Below are 17024 nucleotides of genomic sequence, written 5' to 3'. Positions count from 1 at the left end.
TTATATGTTTAAATTTGCAACTTTGAAATTAATATTTAGAGCGACTCGTGTTAATCCTGGTATAATCACTTCGCGTGGAATGCCCAAAGGAAACAGTATTAAAGCTGGTGTGTTACATTAGAAAGTCAAAAGCAGCATTTCGTAAACATTAGTGTAATAGCGTCAAATAAATTTTACTCGAATGAGCCACGCGGTTGTCAGAAACGCAGAGATAAACTTTTTCTATGTGATAGTTTTGAGAGTAAAGAGCTCGTCAAATACACATGGGAATTACAGTACATTTACAGCCCTATCGTTATTTTCGTGTCCTCAAGGGACCTTCTTTCAAACGTGCTGCTTTTTCCGGAGTTCTCGTATCACCGTTAAATCCTCACGTCTTTTAGAAAGCAGAAAAGAAAGTTACCCGAGCAAAGAGTCACCTTGATCGATTACGACGTTCTTCTCACGGGATGAAAGAAAAGGCAACACAATGACTTCTTAGTCATTATGTCTTCAATATTGTCATCTTTTTACGTGGTATTATTAAAACAGTATTAATGAGTTCAAATTAAATTTGAGTTTGTATAATAAATTAGGCTTTTAAAGTTGAAAAGCGGCAAAAAAATACTGCAATCAAAAATTAAAAATTTTAAATATTATAAATTTAAGCGAGAAAACGAAATTTAACATTTTGTAATTATATAATCTATGCCACGTCCCAATAATTTATCAGAAATAATAGCCTGAAAATAATTTACATATAATTTAATTAACATTCTCGAAAATACATTAATTTATATGTATTTGCCCGATTATAATAATATTTAATTAGGCAATGTGATTTACATACAATTGCTGTTCCATCAAGAGTAATCATTCGTCTTAAAAATGATATGGTCGGGAATATTTATCTTTACCCATACATATACATGTATTAACAAACATACATGCATACATATATATTCATAAATTTTAAAGTCTACAAGGAATCTCTCGCGTTGCGAGAATCAGTTTTGCAGTTTATTATAAATTTTTATGACCAAATTCTAGAAAAGTATATATCCATAGATGCAAAAACGGTGTTTAGAGTACACCGTAACGTGGAGTTATATGCGAAAGCACTATCGCAATGCAAGGAAAAAAAATACGGCCGGAAACTTAGAATATATATTTTGCTAACTCTTCTCTACACATTCTTGTAATATAGCGCTACAGTTAATTTATTATGAATTTGACGTGAAAACTTTCATGATATGCATAAAACATTCATCTTAAATTCTCAAGTAAGATATCAGTATGTGAATTTATATATTGATCTTATCGATAATTACATGTATCTTTGATCATAATATTTCTTTAAATCGTAATATTTTATTTATAATTTTTTGATCATCATATTTTTATAAATTTCTCTTTATACGAATCTTTTATTTTAGACAAGATATATCTATGTTTCCTTTCTGATTGAACGTTAATCAACATACAGCGTATTTATACTTAAATTCTCATTTTTGTTTCCTCAATATTAGCAATATTCTTAATATTAACAAAGTATATGTGTAACGTATCTATTATGAAAAAATCTATGAATGGAATAGGTTTTATTTTTATTCGTCTCGAGTAATAAGAAAACAATAAAACAAGCGGTTTTGATCGAATCTTCTCGCTTATATCGCAGACATTAGATTAGTAATATAATGGTAAAAGATAAAATCGTTCTTAATATTCATTTATTTCTGCTGAGAATTGATAAAATATTCCCTGTCTCGAATATATAATGGATTATCTGAATGACCGATATCTTTAGACATCGAAAATCGATAATGCTAACTAATGGCGTTTCGATAATTGATACTGTTCTCCGACTGTGTTCCGTGTATTCAAAGTAATATCATAGAAACCACTTAGTCCACTTGGACTTAGTCCTTCTCGGCTATATGGGTCATGAATATTCTCACTCGGATAGTCATTGTTATTACACCTGATTTCACTTACAATTGGCCCGTTGCTCATGTCGCGTGCACATACGGACTGACAATGTATCGCGCGAGCCTTTTGTCGCCAGTTACAATAGGACGTCACAATCAATGCAGACAAAATGTACGCCCCACTGACCAGTATTGTAGCGCAGAACCAGTTAACGAAGCTTAAGTAATATCAATGCGCTTTAATTAGCCGCATCTCTCTTAAGCACTTAGACACACGCACACCAATTATGCTCCTAATGATATTATAGAAAGCTAATGCGGTGTAAGAGAAGTAAGTTTGAAGCACAACCTTATTGATTAGTTAATATTTCATTAAGTCGTGCTTTTTTATCACGGTTTGTTCAAAAGTATGTTAATTGATACTCTGTATCAATTCCTTTCGTGAGTTTCGAAGTTTTTATTATTGCTTTAATCGTTCAAACGAATTAAATTAATATGCGTACGCAATTTGTATGACAGCTAATACATATAAATAATAAGTGCCTCTGCTAGGCCTCTTCCTCTTCTCAGATTATCAGAGTCGTCAGGATCGTCAAAATTCGTTGACTCATATGTTGCATTCGCAAAAAGTGCACACAGTTTGTAAAATTTACTTGAGAAAAGTTTATACAGTTTATTATGCGTGACACTTTGCACGACATTCCCGCACTTTAAGGCACGACATTTTGAATGACACTCTCGCATTTGAAGGCATGACATTTTGTAGGAAACTCTTGATAAAGAAGAATACTTTGCATGACATTCCCAAATTCTGCAATAGCGAAGCAATATCACGTTTTACGCAAGAATCGCACTTTAAGTTGACGAAGTAACTTTACGCAAAAGTTAAACCTGAAGCGAAAGAATACGAAATCGATGAGATTGACGTTTGTCTCATGTCAGAGCGCATGTAGGTTTTCAAAATGTAATAAAAAAGGAGGCCGTGGTGTTTGTATGAAGATTTGATATGGTGCATGAAACAAGAGACGAGACGGAATTAAACAAAGACGTGTCTCCCTGCTCTTATCGAGTAATTGATCGAATTTTAACGAATGTAAACTGAATCGTTTATCGGAGCGAAATCAAAATATCATATGAAAACATCACATACTGAAAACTAACGCATTAATATGCATGAAATACGCTTATTACATATGAATTATTTAATGCTGTAAAAATATTATCAAGTTTGGGTTTTTTTGCATTATCGAACTTAGCTTTCCTTTTGGCATAAATCTTCCAGATACTAAGGTTATATTATATAATTTTGTAATGCGAGATATATATAATTTATAATTTATTTTATAATTGAGAGATTATATTTATAGATATTGCATTTTAACACAAATATACAAATCAGAATTAAAGATAAATATTCACGGATTACAATATTCGAGAATATAATTAGATTTGCGAATTATTTACGCGACAGATTTCGATTAAATAAATCTCGCGATCAACTGCAGTATATTATACATTGTAAGAAAATAAACGCTAAATAAAAATTAATTTATTGTTTAATTTATTGTCGCAAAATATTATATAACGCAATACAAAATATTTAGAAATATTTTTTTCTAATTTTAATTAATTAAGATTAAGTGTTAATTATTAATTAATTATTAATTAAGCTATTGATATATTACTATTTTTTATTATTTTAATTACTTACTTTACTTTACCCGATCTTGCAAATTTTATTACATGAGTTTAATTCGAATAACATTTTTACAATTACTTTTAGTTTGGCAAAAAATGTAAAGTGTTGAAATATATTTAATTCCATACAAACATTATTAAACAAATATTATTGTTTGTAAAGATCGCAACAAAATAATAATTTATAATTTTTATTCTTGTCTTATTTCGATTTATACTTGAATAATAAAGGAATAAACTGCGAGAAATACGCGCTTTGATAAAGCCTATTATCATGATATAATTACGTATTTATTTACCGAAAGCTGATTACTAATATGATTTATAATGATTATGGTAAATTATTTCATAATACTTGTTGCGATTGCATTTTGAAAAAGAATTCAACAATTAGACGAAGCATTTCTCACTATTTATTATCTTCGTTTGAATAACTACAAAACGACCAAGTATTTTAATAATATTCTAAGAATAAGAAAAATATTCAAATAATGTGTTATAATTATTTTGTTATTGTTTTGAAATTTTCCATATTTTTTAGTATTATAAATTTATGCTAAATATTTTCTGCGTTTTCTATTATTTTAAGTTAATTTTAATGCTTGATCCAATATCGCATATAAAGTCTAACGTTTATTTTAAAAAAATATAATTTATCTTATTGTTAGTTTAATCAAGAAACTATTTGTGTAATTTAATATTATTATTTTACGTCAATTTTTCATACTTCAAGAAGACGTTTCTTTTTTTAATTTTAATTTGGGATTTTTTTTACGTATAAAACTGAAACGTGGAAAACGGAAACAAATGTAAAAGATTTGCTAAAGTTATAAAATTTGATCGATTTATTAATTATTAATTTAAATATTCAATTTAATGCATTTTTATTTGAGAATTTTTCTAAATTTCCTTTTATTTGTTAATTAATGCGATTCTTTAGGGCAAGAAGCAAACTGAGTATAACTAATAATTGTGATTACGGCCTCAATATGCGACAAGCTCATGCTAGTATCGCAAATATTCAATCTGAGCATTCTATCGATCGAAAACCGACGCATAATCCGATTGCCCGGAGAAATCTGTTATCTTTACCACATTCTAATGCGTCACGCGTATTTAATTAACGCTTCTATTTTACTTTGTCATCTCAAATTTAATTAATTAATATATTAGTTTGTGTTATAAGCTGCGTCCGAAACCGGTATAAACCGCAAACGAAAATTAGTTAATATACGCTGCGTTGCAAAAGAGACATGTAACAGATGCTTTTATTTTAGTATAGGATCTATCAAAATCCACGTATTAATTTATTTTACGCAAAATATGAATTTAAGAGAAATACTCCACGTTATCATAACAAATAATCACAAAGAAAATGATTGCAACTCATTTTGAAAGACAAAGTTAACGCTTCAATCAATTAACGTTTAAATATATTTACGTTTTAATTTAGAGAAAACCACGTTTCTCCTTTAATTAAACTCATATATAACACACAGGAAAATAGCGCACTTTCGTGCAGTTACAATTTTCCAGCTAGTTAGTTTGCATACAATAATATGCAGAACGCTTTAATCGTTTTTCTTTCTAAACTGCAAAATCATGACTGCAAATTTAAAACATAATAATTTATCGTACCTCTTCTGTGTTCAGAGAATTATTTCATGTTTACTAAGATGGTAAATTTTATGCATGACTGATCTGGTATGCAATATCCATCTTGTTATACGCTAAGAAGGTGGGAAAAGATATTTCGTCGCGCCTTTTTTAAAACGCGAATGCTTGAGGCATGAAAGAAAGAACGTTCGCGTGGATGCGCGAACCAAACGCGCTTCGTGAATAGATAAAAATGACCTGAGAATTTTCTTTGAGAACGTAAAGTGAGATTCCCTCAGGAAAGACCTTCCCTCTTCTGCGTATTTTCCTCGTGGAATGTTGTCGGATACAAACGAGCAACCGGATAGAGGAAGCTGCTCGTAATGCACGCGGCGTACGTTGCATTCTGGCATTTAAATAGTCATGTAACGCTTTCACGACGTGTAAATGTTACTTTTTCTTTTTAATTATTTCTTTACACACAAAAGAAGAAAGATTTGACAAGAATTATTTGTTACTTTATATCTTATTAAATTTGCTCCTAGATTTGCGAAATAGTATTAGTGTTTGATTTAGCATATATATGCTTATATATGCATTTGAAAACTGCTGTGAAAGATCATACACAGAATACAGTCGATGTTTGTGTCACATAGTTTTGATTTACATGAGTTTCAAAGCGCCACGTAGCTAAATGAAATCTTGATAAGGATTTGCATAGTTAATACTTCCGTAAGAGCTATCGCACAAATAAAATCCGCGGATAAAACAGAAATAATACTGTCGTAGAGAATAAAAGCAGTTCTAAGCTTTTTGATTTATGCGAACTTGCGGAGCAGTTAAATGAAATCCGAGAGCAGGTTTCCGGATTTGTACGTGTATATAAATATAGCGTAACTGAACTGTATGGGAACTGAATGCGACCAAGAGAGAAGAATTGGAGAGAACGATTCTCGATCGCGATCTCCTCTTTAAAGCGCCGTCGATTTGCTTCCCTACGGCATTTTTCCACGCATACAATACGCAAATCGAACGACAGCGGAATCGCGCTTTTTGTCGGCCCCGTCCGTCGTCGTCATCCGTTCCACACTGCAGATAACTGAATTTTTTATCGTTCCTCTGTTGCAGCACTGTTTCGCGATATCGTACAGGAGAGAGAACCAACGGCAATACGAGCTAAAAGCGGCCACAGAGACGGACTGCAAAACATGGATCGATGCGATACGAGAAGCTAGGTAACAAAGGTTCGCGGCCAAATCGAAGATTGGGCCGATTAAAACGACGCACGCGTCGCCCTGATTTATGGAGATTGCCAACTGTGCGATCCCGTAAATCACTACGATCATTCCAATGACCGAGTGTAACGGACCGCGTTTAAATTTGAAGCTCCAATTAAATTCGCGACCGAACTGCGACGGTCTCCGTCACACGGCCGCCGATTACTTTCATTTGCGAAAATCGCGAAAAAAACTATATCTCTGTGGATTTTACAACGCGATAGTTACAAACGAATTGATTTCGGCGTGCCTGAACTTTCTATCGTGTTCCCTTCTCTTCGTTAAATCTTTTTTCTGATTTAAATCAATATCAGAGATTAAATCTATAAGCCACGCGAAGAGAAAATATTTAATATTCGTTACCGATTCTCGAGCCGGCGCGAATTTAAATATGTATAAGCTTTAGTAAAAGCATATGCGTTATAAAAGCATCGACTAAATTCTAAGTGATTTATATATAATTTTCCGGTACTATACAACGATAGAAAAAAAATTTTTCATGGATCCAGCATATAAAAGCGAATGTACTTTCGCGATTCTTTTATCTCACGTGTTTGGAATTTTATATATATCTTTAATAACTATAATTAGTATCAGAAATGGAATTAATCTCAAATTGCTCGGTAAATTTATATACGTTTATTTTATGGAACAAAAAGAGAAATGTGTTTTCTTAAATTAAATCAGTGAAAATGCCATTGATTAAAGCAGCGAATATTTTACTGACAGAGAAATAAAGCTTGACTATTTTCACTGATCTGTTTTTAGCGTAAACAGTCACGTATCTCCGTCTTATGTTTTACTAATTTTTTATGATAGTAATATTTTGTATGTAATTAGTATTCAAATTCTGAATTATAAATTCTGAATTATATAAATTTTACATTTCTTTACTCTTAAGACATGATAAACTCACAAAACAAATAAACAAAATTCTTGATTTCAAATTCAAATATTTCTTTAACAAAGTATATTGCTATTTTATTTCATACCATAATAGCTTAAACTATCTGACGTTCTCCTCCAAGCTTCTTATATTTTACTAACATTTGTAGAAATCGCGAACAATAACATTGAAATTAATTCATAATAATATAATTTACATAATAATATAAATTCATTTAGTGCAACACTTTGTTCTGCTATACTATACTAACAACATAATGTATTATTGTACATGACTTTATTAATTCAATGTTTCGCGATACACAATATTTTTGGTTTTTCCCTTCGGGGCGAAAATGTATAAATGTTTGGTGTATTCACTGTAGAGCAAACAATATATAGTTGACTAGGAAAGAGGAAAGAGCATAGACTTTGTTAAATTATCACAAAATGTCAAGGGAATAAAAGTGTCAGGGGGAAAAAGTAGGCTGTCCAAATTTTATGGTAATCTACACTTCCCGCAGGGTTTTAGAGAGTAACTGCAAAATTTGTGGTCCAGATCGGTCAGAGAGTTTATAGGGAACATACAGAATTCTATTATATGTATATATATATATATATATATATATATATATATATATATATTTATATATATATATATATATATTTATATATATATATATATATATATATATAAAATATTATAAGATGTATTTCTTATAAAATATATCATTGATTAAAATAGTCACTACAAACTTTTATCAGTGAGATTCTATTGTTTACAATGTTATAACTGAAATGCTGTTTATAAGTGATAATAAACTGATTTTATTTAAGAGAGCACAAGATAATAGAATAACTCTCCAATGTATAATAGAATTTGTGGTGCAATAATTAACTTTGTTTCCGCAATAATTACCATGACTCTATTTTATCCGCACTTTACTGTAGATTCTACCGTTCGTCTATTATTCAGGTGAATTCCCTTAATTTCGCGCTAATAAATACGTTTACGAGCATTACATTAACATCGGGCCGTCTGAGCCACTATCTTCTCTATTAATCTCGGTCCTATAACTTTCTCACATTAATGCCGAAATAATCTTCGTCATGCTATCAAACGTGCTTTAAGAGGCAATAGACTAACTAGATTGCAGGGAAATAGAAATGCGCGAGGACGTGTAAAATGCAAATATATTTTACCATAATTAAAATATACATTAGTGATACATATTAGTGATTAATATAAAACATCTGTTTAAAACGATAAATTCCACAAGAATATGATTATTTAAAAAAGTTTCTATTCTTCTCTGTTCTTTTTTATTTTTTTCAATAAAACGAAGGATCTCAAATTTTCTCCGCTAATAATTTCATAGTTAGCTCTGTTTATATTGGTTACCCAAACAAACCCATTTTATCGATATTTTTCTGTCGCAGGTGTTTCTCATAAAGAACGTGATCGTTACATTGATGCTCGCACACGCATCAAATGTCGTTCTAATGTTTCATCATCGTGCTACGCACGTGATATCATTACGCGAAAAAAAAAAGATAGTCACAGATCCGTATTTTCACTTGATATTTCTCGAATTACTAGAGGATATTTATATTTCAATCCACTGTCGATCAGATTTATAGCTCATCGTTTGCGTCCTTTTCAAATACCTTTTTACATTTAATTATTTTAATAGTTTTAATTGAAATTTGAAATTTCTTCTTAATTAATCAATATTTTTTAAATTCATTTATTTAGTATATAATTTGGAAAAAATTATTGCATGCTATTATATTATATTATTTTTCAAATAAGATACACAAATTTGTGGCGAAAATCAAGTCATATTTATTTCTTTAAACATTAACTTAATATAAGACATCACAGAGAATATGTTTACACGAAACCTGTTTCTTCCTTTAAATATTTCACGATATAAGAAACTATACTTCTTCCTTCCGTAGTCATTTTAAGCCGACTTATACACGTTTGCATCCAGGTGAAGCGGTTATATCTTCTCAGATTACTATGCTGCACCGTAATATGCATAGATAATGATATCCGTATTACTTCAGCAATTTTGCCGTGTACATTCAAAAATATAGAGTTGATACTTTTTCGAGTATCTCATGTCGTGCAGAAGGTCGATCGATAGTTGCGATAACTTTTTTATACCACGCATTGCTTGTTTTGTGTAAATTCAAGCAGAGCTTCTCAAAACATTGCGAACTATGAACAAATTGCGCGGTTTTTACATTGTAGATAAAACAATGTAATTAAAATTTGAGTCAAGTCGCACAATTTTAGTCTAAATTTTTAAAAAATTTGCAAAATATATATATACTTATATATATATAATAGAAAAAGATTATATAATGCGTGTAGATTTCTTTCGTGCTAAAAATATTGCTACTAAAATTTGAGATCCAATATTATAAGGAATATTATCAATATTCTAATCTACAAGATGTACAATATATATGTGTATATATATATATATATATATATATATAAAATAAAAAGAAAGAGGTTGTACAAATGTTTTAAAAAATGAAGCAACATACATCTTATAGATTAGAATATTAATAAGATATAGATTAGAATATTAATTCCTTATAATATTGGATTTCAAATTTTAGTAGTAATATTTTTAGCATGAAAAAATATGCACGTGATGTATCACCTTTCGTAATATATTTTCTTTTCGGAGAAATATATGCCTTATTCCTTGTCTCGGATTTCATCACTCGTATCGCTTTACTTTCGAAGCGATATGAATACTCGACTCAGTGGGAAATCCTACATCCTTCGTCAAGATTATGTTGATAAGATGTAGATGTAATAATTTACACGAGCCAACGAGAGAAATTCTAATGAAAATCATCGATCTATTTGACGTATTAAATTTAACAGTTTTATTTATAAGAGTATAAATTTTTTTTAGAGAAAAGAGAAAACACAATAAAAAATCAAAAATATGTGAGCGTTATATTCGGAATTAGATTTTTCTATATTTGCTTTTATTTGTAAAATTCTCTAATAATTGAAAAAGTTATTTTTTTTCTTACAAAAAAAGTTTAAAAAATATAACAAATTTAGAATTGTATATTGAATACTGTATACTTTTGTTTTGTTAGTTTAAACCGTACAAAATATTTTGAAATTCTCTTTCTCAATCGTTTCGTGACTGCAGACAAAAAGGTCGTAATTTCATTTCATTGTCAGTGCGAAATTCCCGGAATGTGCACTTTGTGCATTTTTCCAGGCCACGTACGATATCTAGCGCTTTATTTTTCTTTGTATAACGGTTCCCCGTTTAAATAACAATTTTAACTGCGGCACATGGAGGAATACAGACGCGCCAAATCGCTAACATGACTTTCTTTTTCTTGGATATTGATTCTAGCTTCAACAAATTGTTACTGCAAAAAGAGGAGCTCGAACAGAAGCACCTGCACCTGTTGCAAATCGTCGAGAGCGAGAAAACGGCTAAGTGGCAGTACACTCAGCAATGTGAAGAATTGGCGTCGGAAATAAAAAAACTCCGAGCGGAGGTCAGTCATATTAACCGTGTACCACTATGCATATTTGTTTTCTCTCTTGTAATTCTATTCTGCGCTTATCTTTATTTCATTCAATTATTTTATTACCACATTATTTTATTACCACTGCCCATAAGTAGACCAATTTCCTGAAAATCTCCTATCTACCGCACGGGAAAATCTTTTCATATTTTAATAACTCACTTTTCAGAAATAATAATATAATACGTATGCGAATAAAGCTTTCTTCTATTATTTTCTCGGAAATTAATTAAAGATTTATTTTAATATTCCTCACATGCGCAGCTTGTATTGTATTTTTTAAAATGTACTCTGTTTTTGTAATATACTCTTTTTTCATATAAAATGTTACTAATAGAATAGCTTGTCATATTTTCGATTTATCAGTTTTAATTTGTATCGGTAACAAATATCAAAATATCCTCGGGCGTTTTAAAAATTGAAATTTTATTGGAGCTTTTTATTTTAAATTCGTCATTGAGCTTTAATCCAATCAATAAATTTTGTAACGTTTTAGTTAATAGTTAAATTAGGTATAATATAATAAAATTATTAAAAGTGTTACATTATAAAAATGGAAAATATATTTGATATTAGTATTCGTTCAATATTTAATCCAAGCTTCGTTGAGCATCCTCGCTTGGTTTACTTGAGAAATACAGGAAGACGTTTGTTCAGGATTATTCTCTTCATATGAAAGTACGGATTTCGTTATGGTTATCGTTACAGCTGTGCGCCCTGAAAAAGGAGTTAAGGCCCTCTATAGCAACCGTATACCGTAGTCGGCCGGGGGTTCAAAGAACCATGTCTCAAGGTACCGGAAGTTTATATAGCGGAACCCAATCTTTCGGTGTTTTTGATCCCGTCGGATGCGTGTACGTCGAAGCACCTGGATTACATGGTATCGCGGAGGGCTCTATTGAAATGCAGAAAATCAAGAAAGTCCAAAGCTTTTTCAGGGGCTGGCTGTGCCGCCGGCGTTGGAAACAGATCGTTGAACAGTATATCAAGAGTCCGCATGCCGAAAGCATGCGCAAGCGAAACAGGTAACCGTAACGCACGATGACGTCTAACTTGTTCGCGGAATTTCATTTTCCGATTAAAAAATGCGGTTTGTCATATTTTAACGAATCTTACAATTATATTTTGCACGGTACGGCAATAACGGAGCATAAAACGACGTTAAAAATTTCAAAGACTAATTTTAAGCGATTTAATATTTTAAACGATATTATTACGATTTATTACAAAATAAAATTACGTAATTTGTCTGTTATGTAGAATATAATTCCGAGAAATATTTTTATTTGAATAGAATTTTCGATTCTTGTTCTCTTCTGCCATTGAAAGATTTTATTCTAATCAGGATGGCCGATATTCCTTTCATTCACGATATGACATAAAATCAACGGTTATTGGTTTATTTCATTTGTGCCGTAGTTGGTATATTAAACATACATCTTACTATTCCAGTCTGGTATTTCAAATGGTAGAGGCCGAGGAGGAGTACACAGAGCAGATGGAGATTTTAGTAAGCTGTTTTCTGAGGCCTTTCAAGATGGCTGCCAGTTCAAAGAAACCCCCATGTAGTCACGAGGATGTGAATAGCATATTTTTGAATAGCGAGACCGTGCTGTTTCTTCACCAGATCTTCCTGAAGGGTCTTACTTCTCGTATGGAGAGCTGGCCCACTTTAGTTTTAGGTATGAACACTTGAATGTATACATATGAACTTATGTATAGATGTCGAGTCGTCTGTGTTTTTATAATATATTGGATAAATCAAAGAGCAAGTCAAATTTGATTTTAAAAAATTTCTAACGGTATTTCTCTTTTTTACAATATTAATTTATATATTTTTTAAAGAATGTATGACAAAAAGTTTATAAAATTTTATAAATTTATAAGTGTATATAAAATTTTTACAAAATATTTTTATAAAAATATGTAATTTTGTAAGATTGTATATTGATTAATCATAATGTATCGAATGTGACACAGGTGACTTGTTCGACATGCTGCTACCGATGTTATCGATATATCAAGAGTACGTGCGTAATCACCACTATAGCCTTCAAGTGTTGACTGAGTGCAAACAATCGTCACCCCCGTTCGTAGCATTGCTCAATAGGTTGGAGACCAAGACTGCCTGCCACGGACGATCCCTGGAGACCTTTTTAACGTATCCCATGCATCAGGTAAAAGTCTCGTAAAATTTCCAATTGCGTGGATAAAAATTGGCCCAATTTTCCTACCCAGGATAGAGAAAAATACAAACTTTTCTAGAATCCTATCTAAGTATTTGCTTTACATTACATTATTGCTGAGAGAGAAAGGGAAAAGTATAAAGTTTTTCGATGCGAGACGTTCTTCGCGTTGTTATTCCCGCAAGAAATCAAATTTTCACGCAAAAAAGAAAATAGAAAAGTGAAGAGATTATCTCGGTGATACGAGAATACCTCTTCAGGGACGATCGATTGTATGAAATAGTTTGAGAGCTTCCATGAATATTGCATGAGATCTGACGAGCTTGTAAAATGATAGGTCTCGATAGCGCAGAAAATATACATTCCATCGCACTTTTCTGGAAATTCCGCATAACATAGGAAATTCTTGTAGAATTTGATAGACGAAATTTAATTTATTGCTGTTTCATATATACGTACATGCAAATAATGCGCGTGTATAAGAATATTATTACCTCTGCAATCTAAATATTACATTTCGTCAATAATTAATTTGTAATTCATATCTTTGTATGTTCTCTTTTCTCTTTCTCTCTCCTTCAGACAATTGATTAAAACTTGTTTTATAAACTTCTAAAAGCATAATTATATATAACTTCCTATTTTCTTTCTCTTTTTTTAATTTTAGTGAAACTTGAGCGGAAATTCCTTAATTCCAGTTATTTACTTTGTTCGTTTAGATTCCAAGGTATATAATTACTTTGCACGAGTTATTGGCGCACACGCCATACGATCACGTGGAACGTAAGAGCCTTCAGAATGCCAGGCAACAGCTGGAGGATCTCTCGAGACAAATGCATGATGAGGTATTTGTCAATCGAATCTATATTAGCATTGCCTTTTGTCTTAATTTTGTAATTAATTCAAATCCTTTTCTCTTGTTTTTCAGGTCAGCGAAACTGAGAATCTAAGGAAGAATTTAGCTGTGGAACGGATGATCATCGAAGGATGCGATATTTTGCTAGACGTCAATCAAGTGTTCGTACGACAGGGTAAGTATATTAATATTACATTATTATATTAATAATATACTTATATTATATTAATATAAGTATATTATTAATACTCTCTCTCTCTCTCTCTCTCTCTTATAATCTCTTTCGTGAAAACTTAAGCCTCAAAGCCTCTTTTAAAATAAAACTTATATCTTCAGTTTTAAATTATTTAATTTATATGGGCTAAAGCACGATAAATTTGCACGAAAAGCAAAATAGAAATTATTTTGTACATTATAAAAAAAATAAGGTACTTTGGAAGGAAAGGCTTTAATATATCTCGCCAAAGATAAAATTGAAAATACCAGCTGACATGTTGCACGGCTTATCCTTGGCTGGGAAACTCGAATCTAGACTTGATCGCTGTCGGTAAAATCCGAAAAGCTTTGCCATCGTTAGAAGTGCGGGAGGGCAAAGCGGAAACGCAGGTTAAAGAGCGCAAACGCACGGTTACATTTTCGGAATCGATGACGCGACTTGGTGGCGTCGACATATTTTCGCACTCGGTTTCGCCTCGATCCTGCGCAATATGTTCTTTCAGGGCCGACGTATTATTGTACTACTACCAGAATTTGTTAGCAAACCGTCCTTGTTTCATTGTACGACTAGATAATAAATGACAAGCAAAATATCATACAGTTTTAGTTACTCTAAATTTAATTAATTTCGATAAAGTAGCTTTTTTTATAGTTGCAATTTTAAATATTGAAAAACGACTACAGTTTGATAGAAAAATTCAAATTAAAAAAAAAAAATTCAAAATGTTCGATAATAAGTATATAATTAAAACAAACCGCTTAATTAAAATATTTAAATCAAAAAAATTGTATATACATTTATACAATTAAAATTATTGTTTAAAGTAAAAAAGAACATGTAAAAAAAATAAAAAATAAGCTTAAATAAAGGAAATATTATATTCATAATCTAAGAGATACTTTTGCTGAAAGCATTAAAAGATCAAGTAGAATAAGACCACTTTAAGTAGTAAAAGTCTTGCAAGTCAGACCAGTAAACACCTCGACACGACCCTGGCGCCCCTCGTGCTTGACGCCGCATCACATGGTGGTATCGCAAACGTCTCTCGATCGCCAACAGCAGAGTAGTCCCTCCCGCAAACAATCCTCTCTTTTGGCTTTTTGTCGCGGGGAAAATTAACCCCCACGTGACAGCACGCTCTGTTCGAGGGGTTAGAATGAGCTAGAATTCGTTCGAGATTTGCTTGTGATGCGGGGGATGTTAAGCGGTTTTGCGGGACTGGAGGTCGACGAACGGACGAAAACAAGCGGCGGCCAATCCGTGCCGTTGCCATTTTGTCGATTCATTAATCCGGCGCATTTCGACGTGCGTGAGAATCATGGGAGTTTTGCGACGTGTTGCGCGAGTTCGATAATGTAGTTTCGATAGTGAGTAAAGAGGGACCAAGCAGTGTACGTGACGCTGGTATCAGGGACCAAGGGTAATCAGGAATCTAAGAATAGCATTTCATCTAACAATAAGTGGACATAGACACCGGCGAAGGATCATTAGGCTCGACTGTTAAAATAAGGTATGCCTGTGGCCCATCGTTTCAGATGACATTGAAAGGCAATTTCACAGTTGAAGAACTTTACAAATAAATAACAAATTCTGCACGCTCAATCAACTACATTGATTAGACAACCGTAAAATTGCTTTTCTCGAAAAAGTATGAGATGGTTTGATTTACCTGTAGAAATGTGAATATGTGATATTACATTTTAAAAAAGAGATAAAAAGCAAGAATATACGTATGTATATTTGATCAGTTATTATAATTAATTAAGCGTTTGACATAAACTCTTACGTTTGTACGTAACATTCATTTTCTATCTTCTTACTGTCTGACCTTATATAGATTTTTTCACTTCAGGGAAAAATTAATGTACGGATTGTAATCGGTTTTCACAGATATTCGGTTCTCAGATCTGAATTTATGATTTCGAGAATATATTATAATTTTCGCAATATTACATTTGTAATATCGAAAGCTAAATTGGTGAGATAAAAGCTGAATTTAGCCTTTGTATTAACGTCATCAATAGCCTTGATGAAATGCTTTAGGCACAATATTGCAAATATCGCATTCATCGCAGTAACATGTTTGCCATGCTATTTTTAAACGCACGTCGGTGGCCTCCCTTAATTGTATCGATTATTTTGAGAAAGCGCGCGGGTCACCGGTATCGAAGCTGTCACGCGAGAGAGATGTAGTTATTTTTACCGACATGGCTGGTTATTTTCTCGGATTTCTCCAACTCAATAAGAGACGACGCGCTGACGGATATTCATATTCAATTGCATGAATTTAATGTCCATGTTTCAGGTACGCTTGTACAACTCATAGAAAAACCGCGCGGTGCGCGAAGCAGATTAAGCGCTACTTTCGGCGGCAAATCCGCTGACAAGGAGGTTGCCAGGCAGTGCTTTCTCTTCTCGAATCATCTGCTGCTCACAACGCGTCAGTCCGATGATGACGGCCGTTTAAGTCTAGTCCCGCAAATCGGCAAGATACCTCTTTCCGACGCAGTGTTGATTGAAGATCCGAGCGAGCAGGGTGCTGTGGATGATGATGGTAATTATTCGTTTATTTAACGGGTTAATAATCTATTTCATTAGTTTCCTTCAAGATCTTAACTTGAGGATGCACAAATTTTTGTTTAAAAATTAAAAATTAGCATCAAGTTATTAATGGATAAAGAATATGAAAAAATGGTAAGAGACAGAAAGAGAGATTTACAGTAGTAATTTTTCAAATAACGTCATATGTCATAACACAATGTCTTTCTCATTTTACATACTATTGTTTTATTTATTGCAATCAAATTCTATTGTAAATTA

General features: G+C 32.1%; 1 protein-coding gene across 7 annotated transcripts in view; it reads left to right on the top strand.

The window, feature by feature from the left end:
• The window catches only part of LOC140665017 (ras-specific guanine nucleotide-releasing factor 2), a 55159-nt gene that overhangs the window by 23507 nt on the left and 14628 nt on the right, over positions 1-17024 (top strand). For all 7 annotated transcript variants that reach the window (XM_072890684.1, XM_072890679.1, XM_072890683.1 and 4 more), the window contains 8 exons: positions 6330-6436; positions 10768-10915; positions 11654-11970; positions 12398-12627; positions 12926-13122; positions 13851-13976; positions 14060-14162; positions 16510-16758. In XM_072890684.1, coding sequence (XP_072746785.1) covers positions 6330-6436; positions 10768-10915; positions 11654-11970; positions 12398-12627; positions 12926-13122; positions 13851-13976; positions 14060-14162; positions 16510-16758 — 1477 coding nt within the window. The remainder of the gene's footprint in view (positions 1-6329; positions 6437-10767; positions 10916-11653; positions 11971-12397; positions 12628-12925; positions 13123-13850; positions 13977-14059; positions 14163-16509; positions 16759-17024) is intronic.

This window comes from Anoplolepis gracilipes, chromosome 4 (assembly GCF_047496725.1).
Source record: "Anoplolepis gracilipes chromosome 4, ASM4749672v1, whole genome shotgun sequence".
Classification (NCBI taxonomy): domain Eukaryota; kingdom Metazoa; phylum Arthropoda; class Insecta; order Hymenoptera; family Formicidae; genus Anoplolepis; species Anoplolepis gracilipes.
Note: the sequence above shows the minus strand (reverse complement) of the source record. Positions and strands in the feature narration are given on the sequence as shown.